Genomic DNA, 19,848 nt, shown 5'->3' with positions numbered 1-19,848 from the left:
GATTTTTGTTTGATTTTTTTAATCATATTTTTTGATTTACCCCATCAAAGGCAAATGTGGAAAGTGGACAGTTCATGGAACTTTGGCACGAATCATTCTCAACACACTGCTTCCAATTCACACCTGCACTAATGACATGCTTATTATGCTTCATGGGAAAATTGAGAAAACCAGCTCGAGATGGAAGACAGATAGCTCTTGAAAAATGTTTAAAAAAAGTACCAAAATATCATTTTCATGCTTTCAAGATTATTATCTAAACAAAACAAAAGGTTAACTCTGTATTCATAGGACACTTCCGTAAGTCCAAATTGGCCGAGTTGACCCCAAATTCACATTTTCAGGTATGTTTGAATTTCCACTCGAGCGACTTTTTGTGGAATCTGCAATGCAGGGTGACATGACGAGTTCTACTCACTGATTAGCTCCCCACTGGCTGATGACCTGACCAGTAGTGGAGTCATATTTCACCAGAGTGTTCTCGCTGATCGGCCCTTTGCTGGCTTGCAGGAAATGGTCCTCATCAAATGAGCTGAAAAGAAGTACATAAAATAACGTGGGATACAAACATAGAAATCATGAATGCCTTTGGTATAATTGGACCTGATGGGGGAAAAAAAGAAAGCATTGGGTATTGACTGAGTAGAGTTCACGTGATAGCACTGAGGATGAGCTTATGTCTATTAAAAACGCATGGTATATCTCTATAAATATAATCTTTTACAACTCATCATCATCATCAAAATCTTTATATCTGGTTGTAGGACTTACTCCAGATCCCATGGTCTTGATGCCCGATGGAAGACATGGACATTGCCATGAGAGTCTACGGCAACTCCTGACACTTGGCCTAGAGTCACGTCACTGTTTTCAGATGGCCATCCCGCAACATCAGTAACAGCTGGGCAAGAGAGGTAACAGGTGTTATAATGTTTCAAATTCACCTCTGAGACTTTCAGGTGTGGACAAAATTATGTTGGTAATAACAACAATGTGTTAAGTAAATGCTTCTTCTTTAACGTTACATTTTACGTCTGAAATATATACTATTTGATTTTCAGAACATAGTTTGTAGACAACATGACTTTACAACTCAAGCTAAACAGTCAGAATAACATTTTTTGCACATTCCTGGAAAGCCTGGAAATGCCTGGAAATGTGTGTTATAGTAAAATCAGGTCGTCCTCAACAGGTTATTGACAGTAGGACTAAGTGTCTCTGAGACCATTTTGTTAGCGAAGCAACACTGAGATGATTAATAGCTTCAACACATCAAAAATTCACATAAAGAATTTCTTTCATGACAGTTAAATGCTTGTGCATCACCCTAACTTGACAGTGTTGTTTTGGTTTGAATCTCTGTGCTCTTACTTAGTGATGGGATTGTCTTGTCCTCTGCTATGGGAGAACTGGTACCCAATCCTGTCTCTGCGGCTTGACCACTGGGTGTTGCCTCCCCTTCTCCAACCCTGAGCTCCTGGCCAGCTGTGACTAGGCTACCAGTCTCGTCAATGGTCTTATCAGGTCCTTCGGTCACTCCCTGCCTGCCGCCTCCATCCACCTCCTCCTCTCTTCCTCCTCCTCCAAGACTTGCATCCCCCATGGTGTCCTCATCGCCCTCCTGCAGGGGATTCAGGTAATCATTGTTGCTGCCTTCCCTCAAGTAGCTCTGCTCACCACCGGTGTAATACTCCCCTCTGTTGTCATAGTTATAGAAGGGATCCCACACATTGTTGACCGGTGGGCGGACTCTGGAGTGCATCTCCTGGGCTGTGGAGTACTTTGGGTAGGGAGGGCGGCTGTCGTAGCCGCTGGGCGCCGAGTCAAAAAAGTGGGGGCGGGGAGTTTGGCCACACTCTTGGAAGGGCTTGCCATGTATGGAGTCAGTGTAGTACATGAGGTAGAGGTTACACATCTCATCATTGTGTGTCCCGCTGAGGTGAAGAATGATATATAGGTTTGAAAGTTGAAAATCTACAATCTTGCCATGTATTGATGGCATCTGACAACAACAACAACAACAACAACAACAACAACAACAAAAATGAAAGTATGTGTCTATAAAGATGTGTTTACTTTCATGCACAGATGATTAATTCAGAATCATAGAGATGAATACTTGACAGATACATGAGCAGGTATGGATTTCATTAAATACTTCAAGTATATACCAAGTGACTATTTCCCTTACAATTCTGAATTAGAATACATGAAGAACAACACACTGAGATACCATATACATATTTTCGGTGTCCTTCAAAATAACACAAACTACAATGTATATGATACTACAGTTACGTATTGAACATCTATACAGTCATTGTGTTTACAGCAACTGCTCACCCTGGCTCTTCAAATGATCACTGTGTGCCTTTATAGCTGGAAACAAGTTTAAGCTGCATCATTTGATGCAACAACTACATTTAACCCAGCTATAGCTAGTCACTCTGCTGCTAAGTATACGTAAATTGTGCACATTTTCAGTCCAAATACCAAATACTGTATATGCCAAATATTTCACGAGGTTTTTATTTTTATACAAATTTTGCGAGTCAGGTGCTATTCGTGAAATCGAAGACATGCAAAAATATTGACTCTGATCAAGCTATGAATGTGACGTATACGTGCACATTTCTCCATTCGGTACAGGACTCTACGATCGCTAATTTAACCATCCGCAAAATCGTTGGGAAGTTCCGATTCGCAAAAATTTAGACTCGTATACAGTATACAGTAGTACGTATATGAGGAACCGCTCACATTAGGCAGGTGGGCACTATCCACAGTTTCACAACATCTGTGTACATAATGCACACATTTTCTTTTCACAGATTTCCGTGTGGTGGCTATGGGCAGGTGGTATTAAAACTACAGACAAGCAGTCACTACAATAAGTTTGATCGCACTGAAGATGAAAACACTCTTACCCCACATGAACAGTGACATCCCTGTTGGAGTCGTACGTGCACCGGGCTGCTAATATGTCTCCTGGCTGTACTGTGTAGTCATTTAGCGATGGGTAAAATGCCTGTTTGGTTTCAGAAGCAAGACCAGCAAGAAAATACAAGGGCACAACAATCATAAATTTGTGGCAAAGTGAACACTGAAACACTTTAAAGATCCTCGTTTCACTGAACTGTTGTGCAATGTCAGTCGCAAAAACTGCACACTGATTGAATTTAAGGACATAAATGAATAACTCAGACTGGTAAACCACTACCTACACTGAAAAAAAAAAAAAAAAACCCTGAAGATTCAAATTACATTGATGGTGCTACTAATGCAGAAAAGCAAACCTGGCAATAAAAAGGATTGGCACAGAATTAGCAAAACTTGATAGCCGATTTTGGTTGACAAGGTTGAAATCATAGTGACATCGATATGACAGAATGATATACAAGGATTTCATTTCCATTAGATATGATTAGGGGTGGGGTCTATTTCCTGGTTGGCTAGTACCTGGGGCCACTGTGGATCACCCTGGGCAATGACTGTCCATTCTTCATCGCGGATGAGGTAGCCGGTGATGACCTTTCCAAGGGAATGGGCGTGTGTGCGGAAGGCAAACGGGTGGATGTTGGCGGAAGAGTCGTACATGCAGGCGATGTCTGAGTGGAAATCTATCAATGCAAGCATGCAACAGACCAGTTCGTTAATATTCCACTTTGTGCAAGAGCAGTAAAAGATCATTTATACCAACAGGCATTTTGTTTTGTTCATTTACTGAGATTTATAAGCATCTGTAATGTCATGGTTATTTATGTACTCCTTATATCTAAATGGTGCTTGTCAGCACATCCACCTGACAGCAAGCCTGACATTTGGCAATATAAAAAAACAACAACAAACAACAACCCAGCAACAACAACAAACAAACAAGGTTGTTATTGCATTCAATAACAAACAATGAAATGGATCCCTGCTAAAATGTCAACTGATGGACTATTCTGGTTACCTGGTCTAAACGCAAGTTCATTCTTTGTTTGAACACAAATTCCATAAATTGTTCTGTCGGGCAAGCTTATACGTTATGCCACTTCAAAAATGAGTAAAGCGCCTAACCAACTGAGAAAATAGAAAGATCATTGGCACCAATGACCGAGTGTGTACATAAGGTAATCCTCCCCATCTCGGCCATCAGTGATGCGATCGCGATGAAATTTGGCATGAATGACGCCCAGGTGGCAAGACGTAAGATTTTTTTAAAATAATTAGTTTCTATTTCTAATCAATTATGCAAATTAAGCATTAAGAGTCTACTTTTTGATTTGTATATCTGTTTTAATATATTCAATAATTGTACATCATAAAAAAACATCCAAAAATCATTTCAATTCTTATGCATTTTATTGTATTTAGAATTTCTTATGTACATGTATTTCTGTGTATTTTGACTATTTCTTTTTTTTTTTTTGGGGGGGGGGAAATTGTCACTGACCACTTTTCTACCATAATTAGCATAAAATCAATAAATCAAAGTGATTAATTGTAAAAATAATCAGGTTTTTATAAGTTTCATGACAGAGCACTGTTTTCCATAGGAAATGTACAAAAATCACAAAATTGTGCCCCTTTACGAGTGACATGCAGTTAGAAAATGGACATGGCTTCGCAAAAGTATGCATGTGGATGTTGCAAATTTGGTTCAAAAGTTGCGTGAGACTTGAACAAAGAAAGTCAAGAAGCCCCAAGACAAAGCATTTTTGTGTTACAGAATTATAGAGCAAAACGTCAAGGGGGGGGGGGAGGGTGGACTCCACCCCCCACCCCTTTTAGGGTTAATGGTGGAATAAAGTGAACTTTGACCTACATTAATCTCCTGTGTTACTTGATATTCCTGTCATCACACAGTCACACTCTAAAGGGGGTATCTCACTGAGCGGCGAACGTTTGCGAATGTAGCGAATTTGGGAATTCGCCATGGTTCGTAAACGGTTGCAAAAGGTTCGTTAACATTCGCAAGAAAGTTCGCAAACGGTTTTTATTGTCGCAAACAGTTTTTCTTGTCGCAAAGAAATTTTGAACATGTTCAAAATTTCTTTGCGAACCTTTGCGAATTTGTATTTTCGCTAACAGTTGCAAACATTCGCAAACATTCGCAAAACACTCGTAAGAATTCGCAAACGGTCTTAATACGGTGTCGCTAACATTTTTATATGATTCGCCACTGCTTGCGAACAAGTAACCACATGGTTCCTATATAAAAGCTTCTGAAACAGACAAGGTTCCACTCTAAGAAAGTTCTTGAAGCTCTTGACATCTCCATCATGATTGTAATTGCTTCAAAAGCTTTTCATATTGACTAAAGTCTGTCCTCTGCAACAAGCACTCTCTGAATCTCTTTCTTTTCTTCTTCCTTTCTTGTTTTTCTTTATTTTATTTCTCTTATGCTGCACAACTCTCTAAAGAGAAAGAGTGAAAATGTTCACTCTTGAAGGAGTGAATTACAGAAAAGAGTGAGTTTTGAGTGAAATTGGAGTGAATTTTGAGTGAAAATATCTATTTTCACTCATTTTGGAGTGACCTCAGGGATCACTCGAAAATCTTGGAGTGATCCCTGAGGTCACTCAAAAATGGGGGAAAATGAACATTTTCACTCCAAAATCACTCTAATTTCACTTGAAACTCACTCTTTTCTGTTATTCACTTCTTCAAGAGTGAACATTTTCACTCTTTCTTTTTTAGAGAGAATAGCTGTAGCAGCAGCCTGATAAAGCAGCTCTTCAAGGATAGCAACACCTTGAGCCTCTTCTTGGCAGAAATTTATTTCCATATCCTGGAAATCCATCTTGAACGGCTGTCACAAGAGATCTGAATTCAGTGGAAGGTTTTATGTCGTTTTATGGGTCTTACTATACACAATCACCTGGTACTTTTCTAGGTCCAAGAACATTCGCAAAATTGTCGCAAATGATTTGCAAACAGTTGCTAATATTTGCAAAATTGTCGCTAACATTTGCTAACATTCGCTAATAGTCGCCACCTGTGTTCGCAAACACTTTCCCAAACATTCGCTAAAGTGTTGCTAATTGTCGCTAAACATCGCTAAAAGTCGCTAACTGTCGCTAATGGCAGAAGCGAACTTTGATTTTTTGCAAACATTCGTCAGAAAAGTTGGCGAATCTCAAATTCGCTACGTTCGCAAACGTTCGCCGCTCAGTGAGATACCAGCTTTAGGAATGAGAGCTTCAACATGTATCTATTTAACATTCAGGCTTAACATTTAGGCTTAATTTAAGAGATGAGTAAATATTTGCACCAAAAAAAAAATTAAACTTGTGATCCACAATGAAGTTTACCTCTGCCTTTTTCACTTGAAGCATTTTGCCATTTATGGTCTTTGGTCAGTATAATGTGTACACTATGACAGCGCAAATTCTTTTTTGTCCTTTACAAATTACTTACACATGAAATGGACTGTACAGTACTGGCTGAGGTAGGGATTCATGTTTTGAACATTCCTAAGCGAGATAATGAGAATCCTCTTATGAAATATGAAAGAGCATGTAATTTTAAGAAGGATTCAACGTCTATTTGATGAAAATTGGTTTTCAAATGGCTGAGATATCCACAAAAAAAAGGTGATAATAATAAAAGGCGACAGGCCACGCCTTTTATTAGGATCTCTTTGTTTCACCTTGTTTTTGGATATCTCGGCCATTTCAAAACCAATTTTCATCAAATAACTTATGATACCCCTTAGAACTGCTTGCTCTTTGACATCTCATAGAGTGGTTTCTGAATATCTCACAAAACGATAAAAGCTAAATCTTCACCTCAACCAGAACTGTACACACCCTTGAAAGTCAACAGAAGATTTTGAGGATTTTAGTTCATGCCATATCAAAGTGGGTTGCCATATCTTTGCATAGTGTGTACATGATGGGTCGTTACCACTCACATGTACCAATGAAGGGATCAAATTTTGATACCATCGAATGCACAATCATGGAAGAATATCTGGCACAACAACAAAGCAAGTAGATACTAGAGAAGCACGATAACATCCTTTGTGTATTGGAATAGGCAGGTTTAATGAAATGGAAACTGCATACTAAAAAACTGACCTGACAATTTGAATGAAGAAAGGGGGAGATCTCTTTACTGAGCATATGTATGAATGTGGGTATATTAAAGGTGCACTTGGCATAAACTGAGAACTCAAATATTCCATATCGTCGCTGGGGCGACAAGACCTCGTATCTACAAAATGTCAAATGTTCAGGAGAGCCAAAAATATGTGGCGGCCAAAGCACCGTGGCGATTGGGATAGCCTTTCCTTTGACATGCCGTGGTGGCTTCATTTTTGGAGTAAGACAGTTGGGATTTGGACAGGACATCACTTAATCCATTATTTGACCATTAATCCAAAAAAGTCATTTTCGCCAAAATTGCAGATACAGGGTCTTGTCACCCCAGCAACGATGTAATTCCTCTCTGTAGCTGACAGTGTGATGCTGACAGTGTGATACTGAAAGAAACTCTTGTGGAAAACAATGGTTTGAAAAAGGGGGTATAGAGTGTCTTATTTCCATAAAATCTATAATCACTGTGAAGTTCACAGGTATGCCATTCAGAGCAATAATTGATTCCACATCTGAAGAGCGGTAAATGTTGACCTTTTGATCACAATCTGCCATAGTTTGCTGAGAGCTTAAAAAGACAGATTGCTGTTAAGCAAAAGACATAGCAATTCAATTATTAGCACTGTATTAAAGCCTCAGTGTCATTTTCTTGTTATGAAACAGATACTTGTACTACCCCATGCCATGTTTTCATACCACTACACCAACAAAAAATTCTTGTTTTTCTTCATCAATCTGTGTATTCAACCAGCACACAAGTAATGTATGTCACTATATCTATAAATTTCATATTCATCTTGTGGAAGTTACATTTAACTTGTTATGTTTGCATTTGTACAAACCAGCTTAATCCATTGAGGACGGGCTGATTTTACTACAACGCGTATTAAAAATATGCACTTTCACAGTAATTAAACAGCTTATCATTACAGTGACAAGGAAACAAATGTATATTCTGGTGAGATCATTTATAATTGCTCACATCTAATGAGATAAGACAGTGCCCAGAGATTTATTAATGCTGCTGAAAGAGTGTGTACCAAGTCTTCTCTGCAATATTACAAACAATGATGACATATTTTTATTTGCCATACTTGCCTGATGACTATATTTGTAGATCTACGTATTATATCGGGACTGGGCAAACGATATCTTCTCTCCGACTGACTGGGGCCAATTTATGGATATTCCATTACAAACAAATAAACAAACAAACAAAAAACCCACAACACAAAACAAAACAAAACTAAACAAAGCCCTAAACAAGGCCTGTCACAGATACAATGTAGCTGCATAAACTGCAAAAATGCTTAACTGTCATTAAATGATACCTCTGGTTCCCTTTAGAGAGGGGGGCTTAAAATCAATCGGTTAAAGTGGATGAATTCATTCATTTCTTTTGCACAAAAATTTGCAACATAACTCAAGATATATGGAGAATGAATGTGATTATGGACATTTTCAAAAGGCCTTCAAGCATTTCCATGCTATGCATCATTTATGTGAGTTTTACAGAAATTATACAATCTATTTGCTATAAATATGTGAGTTTTACAGTTATATTTGCATGGTTTTGTACTCCTCTTTAAACATTTTACTTCAAAACAAAAACTATGTTGTTTGAAAGCTGAAGAAAAAAACCAAAACAAACATTATCATGATTTATTCGCTTTTAACAGGCAAAATTTTTCTTTTTTTTTTCATTTGTTTGCACAGTCTACTTCAATGTATTTGTACTCCTGAATTGATTTTCAGTTGCTATTCAAATCAACTACATTTCTTCAATACTGACATAAATGATAACAAGATAAGATCAGTCATGATGCAGCAAAACATTATTCATGTCTCTTGATATCCGGCCTAGCACAGCAGATTGAAAAAATTATGCCTCTGGCACACCTTGGGGCGGGGCATGGTCATACTGGTTAAGGATGCTGATGTTCAATAAAAAGCAGTACCTTGGAAAAACAAATTAAAACCGCTTCACTGCCATGCACTATTGAATACCTTCCCCTCTTACACAGGAGTACCTCACATTACAACCGGCTTAACTACAGATACTGAATGATTGCTACAGATGTGCATCAGGTCCCTGCTTTGGGAAATGGGTTGGCCATACAACTATGCTATGGGGAATCTCTGTGGCAACAAATTAGACATTGCACAACATAGTGTTCAAAAGGGAAATATATTGCAAATACAAAATGTAGTTTCAGTAAACAAACAAATGCTAGAACACACAATTGAAATTTTAGGAAACTCAATCGTAAAAAAAAACTTAAAAAACAAAAACAAAACTGGAATCTTCAATAGTTGAGTTTATTCAGTGTGACACTATTACTGGATAAAAGGCTACAACAACATAGCTGTAAATATTGAGTTCTCTAAATACATATTCTGATTATTGTATTTACCAGTGCTGTGACAATTTCAAAGACAGTTAAAACAGTTGGAAGTGTTTAGAGAGCTCAATATTTGTATCCATCACACATCCTTATGAACTTATTTTGCAAGCATCAACAATTTGTTATGTCACAATTAGTGTACAGTAATAAGAGAAAGACAATGTGATTTGTTCCTTATACATTGACACTTTTCTGGCATAATTAAAAGGCACCTGACTTAACTTCTTCAGAGGGTAGGGGAATCATATCATCCATAACATAAGTAACACATACCAGTAACTAGTCAGGGGAATGTGTACAATCTTTGGTTAAATACTGATTCAAAATGGTAGTCTCATGGAACCACTCCGGCTCTGAAAGCAGCCATTTTTATGTGCAGTACATATGTTCATATGTGTGTTTGTGGATCTAGCACAGTAAAGTTACTGAATGTATGTATATTACTATGTAGTTCTCACATGCAGCTATTCAAGAACGCATACTGCGTACCATTATCTGCTGAATCAGGATATCAATGTGATATTGTCATCATACTCATAGGCTTATATTGATGTTTATCTTTTAGTGATGGTGAATTCTGTAATCTCATTGGTCAATCAACCACTGAATATATCCCGTATTCCGTGATAAGGTCATATTGTGCGCATGCGCTAAATCCACCACTGAATATATTCCCTATTCCGTGATATGACGTCATATTACACAGCTTGCTATGCTACATGCGCGTACTCAGTACGTGGGATGTGCGCATAATCAGCTCGCGAGCTATACTGTATAGTTAGACCTACGGAAGTCAACATGGCAACACGGCGATTTAAACATCATTCGAAAGAAGAAATAAGCGAAAAGAAGGTTACGACAACTCCTAAAAACACAGCAAGGGCCAACGTAAAAGCAGCCCGGGCCCTCAGGGCGTACTTGGAAGAAAGTGATGAATATGATGACGTTAACTTTGAAAGTTTTCCGGCAGCAAAGCTTAACGAAGTGTTGGAAGGATTTTGGTTGGCCGCTCGTAAACAGAAGAATTCTGCTGACGTTAACTGTGCGTCGAGTAGGCCTAACGTTAAATCTGACGTTGCTGGTGGGGAGTTCTACAAAGCATCAACTCTTGAAAATCTTCGTCATGGTTTGAATCGCTATCTAAAGGCTCCGCCGAATGACAGCAGCTTTGATATCATCAAAGACAGGGAATTTAACGCCGCTAATGAGCTATTCAAAGCCGCGCTCCGTGAATTGAAAGATATGGGTAAAGGAGACGTTTCACATCACCCTGAAATAGCCGAGACTGATTTGCAGCAGCTCTACCGCAGTTTCAGTTCTATGTAAGATCCAGTTGTGCTCCAGGAAAAGTTCAGTTTGACATAAGATTTTATTTTTTTCGGCGAGGAGCTGAAAATATACATGGAATGACCAAATCCACGTTTGTCATCAAGACTGATGTGAATACCGGAAAAAGATTTGTATGCAAAGCTATTGACGAATTGAACAAGAACCACAATGAGTTGGATAGAGAAAGCTACACAGCAGTGATGCCGGAGTTACCAGGTAATCCACGGTGCCCAGTTACATCATTTGAAACCTACCTTCAGCACCCGAGTCCCGACTGTGACAGCCTGTGGCAACGACCGAGAGACAAAATTCATTTGAAGAACAGTCAGATTTGGTACTATAACAAATGTCTTGGCATTGACACACTCCAGTCTTTCATGAAGAAGGTTAGTCAGAAATATAAGTTGTCTCAAACATACACCAACCATTCTGTGCGTGTTACTGGTGCTACGATCCTATCGAGGAAAAAGTATGCTGCGTCGCAGATTCAAGCAGTGACTGGACACAAGTCAGTCAGTTCCCTTGCTGTGTATCAACGCGTATCACACCGAGATATGGGAAGAAGTCTTAGTGAGAATCTCCTGGATCAAGTACAGTCAAGCACGTCAGATCCAAGCGATAGTCGGTCTAGGCCTGGGCCTAGTTCGACAGTAACCCTAGGCGCCTCACGTTCACAGCCTAACGTTAGATCTACTACTACGAGTAGTACGACACCGCCTCACACTACTACTAGCACAACTGTATCTGTTCCACAAGAACCTCGATCTCTATCAAGCCAAAACCAAGACCAACTTATGCCTAATTTTGACTTGGGCCCATTTTTGACAGAATTAGATGAAGACTCGTTCTTTCAGCAACAAACCCAAGAAATTCACGTAGGAGAATATGGCAATCAAATATTAACAACGGCTCAGCATGTAACTAGCCTGAGATCACCACGACAGAGATCTGCAATCCCTTCATTCAGTGGTTGTACAATTCACAATCTGGTTGTGAATGTGTATCCACCACAAAAATAGTTAAAGATTGTTGCCAAACCTGTAATTGTACACACGTTTGAACAGTTTGAAAATGAACTTTTCATGTTTTGAAATTTGGTTTTGGCATTTTAACGTTGACTTTGACGTCTTGAAGTTCGAACTGTCAGTGTTCACATTTTCAAGCGAGAAACGGGAGTTATGTAAAACAAATGACTTAATTAGAGACTGATGATGAAACATGTATTCCTGATGAATGTAGGAGAAACTGGAGACAAGAAAAGTACAAGTGGTGAGTAAATGCCGTTCATTCAATTATTTTTTGTTGATATTTGTGCGCATTTGAATATTCCGCATAACGAGAGAATTGGATTCATGTACAGCTCTATGGCACCCGTATTCCGTGACTGGTGAACGTTACACACAGCTGCAGCACGCACCATAATCAGCGCGCTAGCTCATGCATTCGGCAGGCGACGATTTCAACTTCACTCGCTGCAAAAAAAATGAACGGGAACAGATGTGAAATCCATGATTGCCTGTGTAACTTTACCAATGAGATTACACTAAAATCTACAGAATTACAGATCTAGGCCCTACACTAAAAGATAAAATCGTTACCCCCTGCTTGTTCTTACGAAATACTTGAAATATCTACGGTCTGGTGCCATATTCAATTCGGCCTCCGGCCTCATGGAATATGGCACCAGACCGTAGATATTTGCCCGTATTTCGTGAACAAGCAGGGGGTAACTAATAGTATTACACAGAATCAGAGCTGCCAACAGCTGCATATCAAAGAATATATCTTTAAGGCAAAACTACATTTTTGTCAAAAATTAGAAAATGGTATTCACTCTGCATGTTTCACTTTTAACTCATTCCATGCTGAATTCTGAAATGCCCACAGACTTAGTATGCAGGCCACCAGGTTCCCGTACGGAAAGGGTTAAAAACATTAGTCTCATTTTTTGACAAAGAGACAACATACTAAATACAGTTCAGGTACTTATTAGGGGTAATTGGCAGCTCTGCATAATGCATTCATAAGTCTTTGTGACAGATTTTGATCTTGAATGGTCAATATTATGCAGTGCTCAGATGCCCATGGTTAAAATATTGCCCTTTATGTCTTGAGGGAGAGATACACTTTGACGCATGCTGCACTCTAGTCTCTGTCAAAGGCCCTCTTGCTACAGTAATTGCAAGAAAAGTGAGCAGAGGGTTGGTATGTAAGACAGAGTTGAACCACCAGTAGGAGGCAAGCCCAAGAGAGGGAGCTTACCAAGACTCATCCAAATCTCTTAACCTTTAATGCCTTTGTGTCACTGAAAAGCAGCAAATATCACAAACAATCACCACAGCTGTGTTTGAAGAAGTTCATGCGTAATACACATTGCACTAAAAGCTGATGGATATGATATTCAACATATCCCATTGGTCAAAGTGACTAACTGAATTATCTAGTAGGGGTGGCACATGGGTTAGGCTTTCTACCAGCTCATGAATGATAATCACATTCATAGATCCCTGTTGGCCCTCATACTGACGTGCTCTCCTTTGGCTATCTTCACTTAAAAAGTGTTGGTACTCAGAGAGTGAGGGCCTTGAATAAAGGCTATTAAAGTGGTCTTTAGCATGATGTGCTTTGCCTAAGACTGTGGCATCACCGGTTGTGTAGCAACAGCATTGGCCTGAGGAATAACTTGAACAAGGGTATGGGGAACAAAAAAAAAATGCTGCTATGATCTAAGAATTCTTCTAGACTGCTTGTTATGACACCAAATAAAGTAGCATCTGACAATAGGATCTACAAAGGTACACATAGGAAAGAAATTAAAAACAGAATTCAACTGTGTGAGGATTCATTCTAAAAAATTGCCAAAAATTTGCTGACTGGGCCACGTTATAATGTTCAAATGGATGAAGATGAAGATAAGAAACTGTAAACACTGTTTTACAATGCCCCTGAAGCTTTGAAAAAAAAAATCAACTTACTTGTGCTATGAGGTGGTATGTTGATATCGCCTGACCACAACAGGTAGATCCCTCCTATGAACGGCTGCCTGAAAATCAACCAAAACAAGACAAACATCTTGTGGGCTTTCCCCTGGAGCTCACTCAAAATGCATCATAAAATCAATGAAAGCATCAATGATAGGAAATTATGCTTAACATGCAAACCTCATTACAAGTTTTATAATAGACAAGTCCTGCAGTTGATAATACTACAAAGCAATTGAATTTCAGACCTCTGCATGATGAGTAGATCCAGTAGAAATGACATGTACTGTGTTCAATAGTCCAAACATTAATGTAAAAGATATGACTAAATTTACATTGTACGGTGTGAAAAAGAAAGGAGAAACACAATGGAAAGTTTAAGGAATGCCCACGGAAGAGAACGACTGTGGTAAAATCATGCAATGCTGGAGTGCGGACAACAAAGTGTTAGTGTATTGTGTTGACAGATGATGCACTGGGCAGTCTCAAACTCTCTAGACTAGTCAAAAGTGATACTCTTTTACACCTAAATCTGCAGGAAAGAATACTTACGGGGTGTGAGTCATTGTGAGAGAGATGCCGGAATGATCTGGATTACCTGTCAGTGAAAACAATAAGAACAAACATATAGTAAAAGGACCAAAAATGATGTATGACTATGAATGCACAGAAAATGCTACCATAGCTGATGGAAACATCAAATAATTAAGTGTAAGACATAGAAATCACTGAATAAGAAACAGATACAATATAAAATCATGGACCTAATTGAAGATCCACAATAAAATCAAGGGGAGGTATGCATGAGAAAGAAGAAGCCTTATATTTAAAACACAAGTCAGAGCACATAGAAATTGATATACTGTAAACACAAGTCAGAGCACACAGAAATTGATATGAATGCATTTTAATTTCGTGAATTTCGCGAGCGGCATTATTCGTGAAATTAAAATGCACACAAAAATTCTTGCCCACACAATATGCATTGGATGCCAGTGGCAAGTCGCGAAAATTTCATGCTGCGAGAAAGGCTGTCGGCTCCAATTCGCGATATTTTCATGCTGCGAATATGTTTTACAGTATCCTAGGCAGGTAAATACAATGCTACATGATACTGAAGATATGTATTTTTTTTCCATATAAGGTAGTATGTAATTGATGGATTAAATTTTTTAAAAAAATATGCTTTACAGAACTCATTTTCTATTGGACTGACGTCACTTACTTGTAGTAATCACAGAGAGGATCTGCAATGGAAGTTTTTTAAATCTTTGAAATCGTTGGTCTTCTTTCGGTGGTTTCAAGTTAACTTGTGAAATATGCGAAAATACTCAAGGGATGAGTTAGGTCTCGCTGGAGCAACTTTGAACCAAGATCCTTATTGATGACTGTGATTAACACCAGTGACAATTTGTATGGACCAGCAAGGCAATATTGATTCACTATATTAGTGCCTCGGTGCCATGAGCTAAAAGGTAATATCTCTTGGTAGAGAGTGGGTAATTAGCTAGCTCACTATTGGAGTATACAGGGCTGTGAAAATAGCACTGGGGATGATATAATGGTAATGACAGGGTAGAGATGAATAGATGTGGGGTACACAGCAACACAGTTCATGTTCACAAGACCCACATGGAAATGACATTATTTCTCATATCCATACGTCATATTTTGATTGAGGTTTTGTTTGTCCTCTGATGGGGAAATGACCAGTCAACTCAGCTGGCAAACCAGAATTCGGCTCCGGTTTATCCCCAGTGCTGCCGCAGTGTGCCATCATAATGTACTCCTTGATTACAACCGCAGGCTAGCGGCGTGCAGTCAACACGTTATGTACACGACCATTATCTGTCAAGGGCCACAAATACTGGAGGATGATCGACTGCACCATCCCAACCCTTTCATGCATCTTGTTCTCTCCCATGCAAACTGTGTCCCTATTGAACCTTCAAATGTCATGGTCCCACATATTTGAATTGACTTTGTTAAAAAGGCAGAAACCACACCAACAGAATGGTAAAATTAAAATCAGACATAAAATCATCTGAAAAGGAAGTCAAGACAGGATCAGATCAAGGTTGTATTCATGTGACAGAAGGCAAATTAACTATCACATCCACACTCATCTCTTCCCTTTTAAACCATTGAGGACGGGCTAATTTTGCTACAACACGCATTTCCCATAGACCCCTGCCCGAGTATACTTGGAACTCGTCTTCAACGGGTTACGACTAACTTTTCTGTGAACAGGAGGAGTTCAATTTTCCTTCTAGGTATTAAATCAAGCTTGCTATTGGAATGTTGTTTTGTAGAATCTGCTGTCCTTCAGACAAAATGGTTTGCCTATGAGCACCAAGTCAGGACAGTTTACTGGGTAGCAGGCGATTTATTGTTGCCCCCTGCTGGTTGACATCATGAAGACCGGCAAGCAGCTTCTTGGCTGTTGGCAGTGCTTGCCTTTCTATCCATTACTGGGAAAGAGTAAATCGGCAGGGGAGGAAGGAAATGGCCCTAAGTTATGAGGAGACAAGGGCGACCGTGGCAGTGAGCCATCATTTGCACACACTGCCGGCACGGCCTGTCTGTTCACTTTGACAAGGAACTCGGGAGTGGGGAATATGGCCCACGCCTGAAATCATCCAAAGAAATTTCGCACAGGAATATGCCTAGTGTAGCATAAAGGTCAAGACTCGCTCTTTAAAACATAATCTGAAAAAAAGTGATCATAACTAGCTTACTTTCAACTGAAGATCCTATCCAAGGAGATGAAGCCTATTCATTTAAATGGCAGTCGGCAGTTAAAAGTTACATGTGAAATAGATTTACAAAACATCCCCCCCCACCCTTGCAACATAATGTCAAAATGAGAACTGTTTGCCTTTCGTATTACTAATGCTATCCAGGAGATGATACCACAGGATTCAGGAAGGTTCTTTACATACTGTACAGAGCGACATAATGCTCTCTCCTAAAAGCATGTCCACGGTGGGTTATGTTCATTATCACAAAATACACAAAGTCCATACACCTACATGTGTGGATGTTGTTAATCTGAAAGTAGGGTGTGGTAATATGAACATTTGTGGTATTATTCCGAAGGTTCATTAACCAAAAATGTAATGAAAAAGGTTTGTTACTCCAAAGGTTTTTAATTCCAAAAATGAAATAAGGTTCGTAATTCTGAAGGTTTTGAATAGTAAACACCTTTTTTCATTTTCAGATTACAAAACTTCATTTCATTTTTCTGAACTTTCAGAATAACACATTGTCAAATCAGTCCAAGGCTGCATGTATGATTGACAGGCTATGCAGCTTGTGACACAGCTTTTTTAAATAAATAAAATGTCATTTGCAGTTAGTGGTTTGGAAGGATAATCATTTCACAGGTTCTGAATGCTACGTGACATTAAACAGTAATTATAATGTGTTTTCTAAAACAAGGATTACAAACAAGTGCTTTGAATGTTCAAAACCCTTCATGGTACATCAACCTCATCCTTAAAGCCCCAAAAAAGTTCTGGTACGCCTGCAAAAGTTGTCAAATTTTGCTCCAAAATGTGAACACATGCCTAGGAAATGTGCGGAATAACGCTGTAATAACAAGATATTCGATGGGTAACAACGAAAATGGGAAATATTAACCAAAAACGTTCAGTCTCAGAACTTACCCGAACGGGGTCAGGCTAGACTCGGACTCGGGGATAACTCGGCCTCACTTTGCTTGACGGCAGGATGAGTTGTATTGGTTGTCCCTCTGGATTGTACAGTGTGGTGTACTATGCATATACAGGAGCGGCCTGTATAAACTACTGTAGCGTTCTGGCTACTCGCAGTAATGGTCTCAGTTGTTACAAAGCGCGCATCAAAAACCTCTTTGGCGCGCATGCAAAATTAGTGTGCGCCTCTCAAGCACCTCTAAAAACAATCAAAGACGCTTGATAAACAACAACAAAAACACGTCTCAGCAACTGAGGTGATGTGCATATACTAGTAGGCTTGAGGACAGCGCGCTGTCCATTTGTTTTGTACAGGATTAGCACACATTTTCCCGTCTGCTCAGTAAGGCCTCGTTTGGTACCCGTAGTATTATAGAGTACTGATGAACATGGCGATCACGAACTGTGTGTAAATTGTCTGAAATAGGGTCGAGTTTTCCCTGAGACCGAGTTAGTCTGGAGCCTTCTGGAATAAAAGTCGGTCTACCGACTTTTATTATTTTTCTCAAAATACTCCAAAACGACTCATCATTCCGGCAAACCGCGTCAGCCAGGTAAGTTTCTTTGTAGACTCTTTCGATACATTGCAAGCAAATATGAAATGGTGCCAGACGGGTTCTCAAGCCCTTAATACCAGAACTTTGTTTTCACTTTAAGGATCTGGTGCAGCAGAACAAGAGGGAATGAAAATAGGCCACATGTGTAGTTGAAAAACACCTGGGGAGGCCAATCACATTTTCTCACACTGTAAGTGCATTCACACCAACAGCTCACACTGACAACTCATCTATACTGGCAAACAAAAAATAAAAACATGGGCAAGTCATGTATCATTCTAACGAGGAGAAAATTGTCTTTATCTACATAATGACTGGCATTCCATTTATTCACTAATTCATTGATTATGGCATTCCACAAAGTTCTAATGAACAGCTGAACTGCTGCTTTTTCATCTATTAAGAAATATCCTGTGTGTGGCCTCTGTGGGGGTTTGCACTAACTACAGGATATCCCATATCTGGCACAATATGGACAGGTTCACGGCTGGTGTGATTCCATGAAACATCATGTTCAAGATGACTAATTAATAGATTAGTAGAGAAAAAAGAATCAGGTAAACAGAGTGGTAGGGGGTTTCATCAAAGGGAAACATAAACTAAGAAGGTTCTAGAACTTTGTAGTGTCAAATGTTTCACACAGTGCAATATTACCAGCAACCAACCACACATATAGAATTTAAAGTACTAGGTGAAGCTGATGTCATAACCTCACACAAGTCTTCCACTACAAAACACCATTTTTTTTTTTGTTCTTTGGTTAAGAGATCACGAGTAAAACGTGTGATGATTTTGATTTTTTTTTTTTCTTTTCTGCATGCATGTTTCTTGTTTTGTTTTCTTTTGTTTTCTTCTTTTGCAGGAGGGCTCCCAGCAAAACCGGGAATCCAACCAAATTGAAGTGGTCCCAAATTGGGGTTTGATAAGAAGCATTATTGAAATACCAGACAAAAAGAACTTCTTGATGTACTTCTGTGTCCTCTTCTTTCACATACATTGGCAACAGTAGCTGTATTTCAAAATTAGGCAAATGGGAGACTATACTCCTTAGGAAAAAACAGATGTTAATTTTGTCATATTACTTTATATGGTATGTCTGCTAGAAACCAATAACTACTATTCATCACTGTTACACACAATTTCTCACATTTCATTCCTACTGCAATTTTAACATATTGATACCAATGTTTTCTTCAACAGAGCCACTAATACCATGTTTGTTTCTTTGGAGACAACACCCATCTGAACAAACAAAACTGCATATGTTTACAATCATGGACATTACAGTTATTTGTTTTGCTTAGTTTTTTTTTCCACTTCATCTGCTTTTTGAGACATGCAATATTGCCTCTCTTAAGAAGACATAAAAGACCTGACTTTGATATAGCTTTGCACTGCATGTTCGCAATGAGTCAAACATGATGGAAATATTGAACTCATGTACAGAATACACACGTCTCTAATTCTCTCTCTCTCTTACTATAGTACATTTTGTAGTCAAAATGCCATTGATGGGAACATTTTCTGACATTTTCCGACCTGCTATGTATGTGTACTTGTATTCAATGCATGTCAAAAAAAAAAAAAAAAAATATATATATATATATATTCATGGAATGCTGCAATAAGCATTGGCTGTACATTGTATGTTGCCTTAAGGCAACATGAGATTCCCCAGATGAATTCTCTGGAAATGCCAGTGTCATTAAATATTCATCCACCATAATCGGGTTTTGATGTATTATTGGTTGTTGTTATTTTTTTTTTCCTCGCGT

The 19,848-nt window shown here is 38.9% G+C and overlaps 1 protein-coding gene across 1 annotated transcript in view; it reads right to left on the bottom strand.

Moving 5' to 3' along the window:
• LOC140230414 (peptidyl-glycine alpha-amidating monooxygenase B-like) overlaps window positions 1–19,848 on the bottom strand; it is a 60,229-nt gene that overhangs the window by 19,034 nt on the left and 21,347 nt on the right. Inside the window, exons 6-12 of the mRNA XM_072310565.1 lie at window positions 14,353–14,398; window positions 13,795–13,862; window positions 3,460–3,620; window positions 2,928–3,028; window positions 1,372–1,934; window positions 772–901; window positions 419–532 (exon numbers count right to left, since the gene is read on the bottom strand). Of these exons, the coding sequence (XP_072166666.1) occupies window positions 419–532; window positions 772–901; window positions 1,372–1,934; window positions 2,928–3,028; window positions 3,460–3,620; window positions 13,795–13,862; window positions 14,353–14,398 (1,183 nt within the window). The remainder of the gene's footprint in view (window positions 1–418; window positions 533–771; window positions 902–1,371; window positions 1,935–2,927; window positions 3,029–3,459; window positions 3,621–13,794; window positions 13,863–14,352; window positions 14,399–19,848) is intronic.

Source organism: Diadema setosum, chromosome 7 (assembly GCF_964275005.1).
Source record: "Diadema setosum chromosome 7, eeDiaSeto1, whole genome shotgun sequence".
Taxonomy (NCBI): Eukaryota; Metazoa; Echinodermata; class Echinoidea; order Diadematoida; family Diadematidae; genus Diadema; species Diadema setosum.
This window is presented reverse-complemented; position numbering and strand designations above follow the sequence as displayed.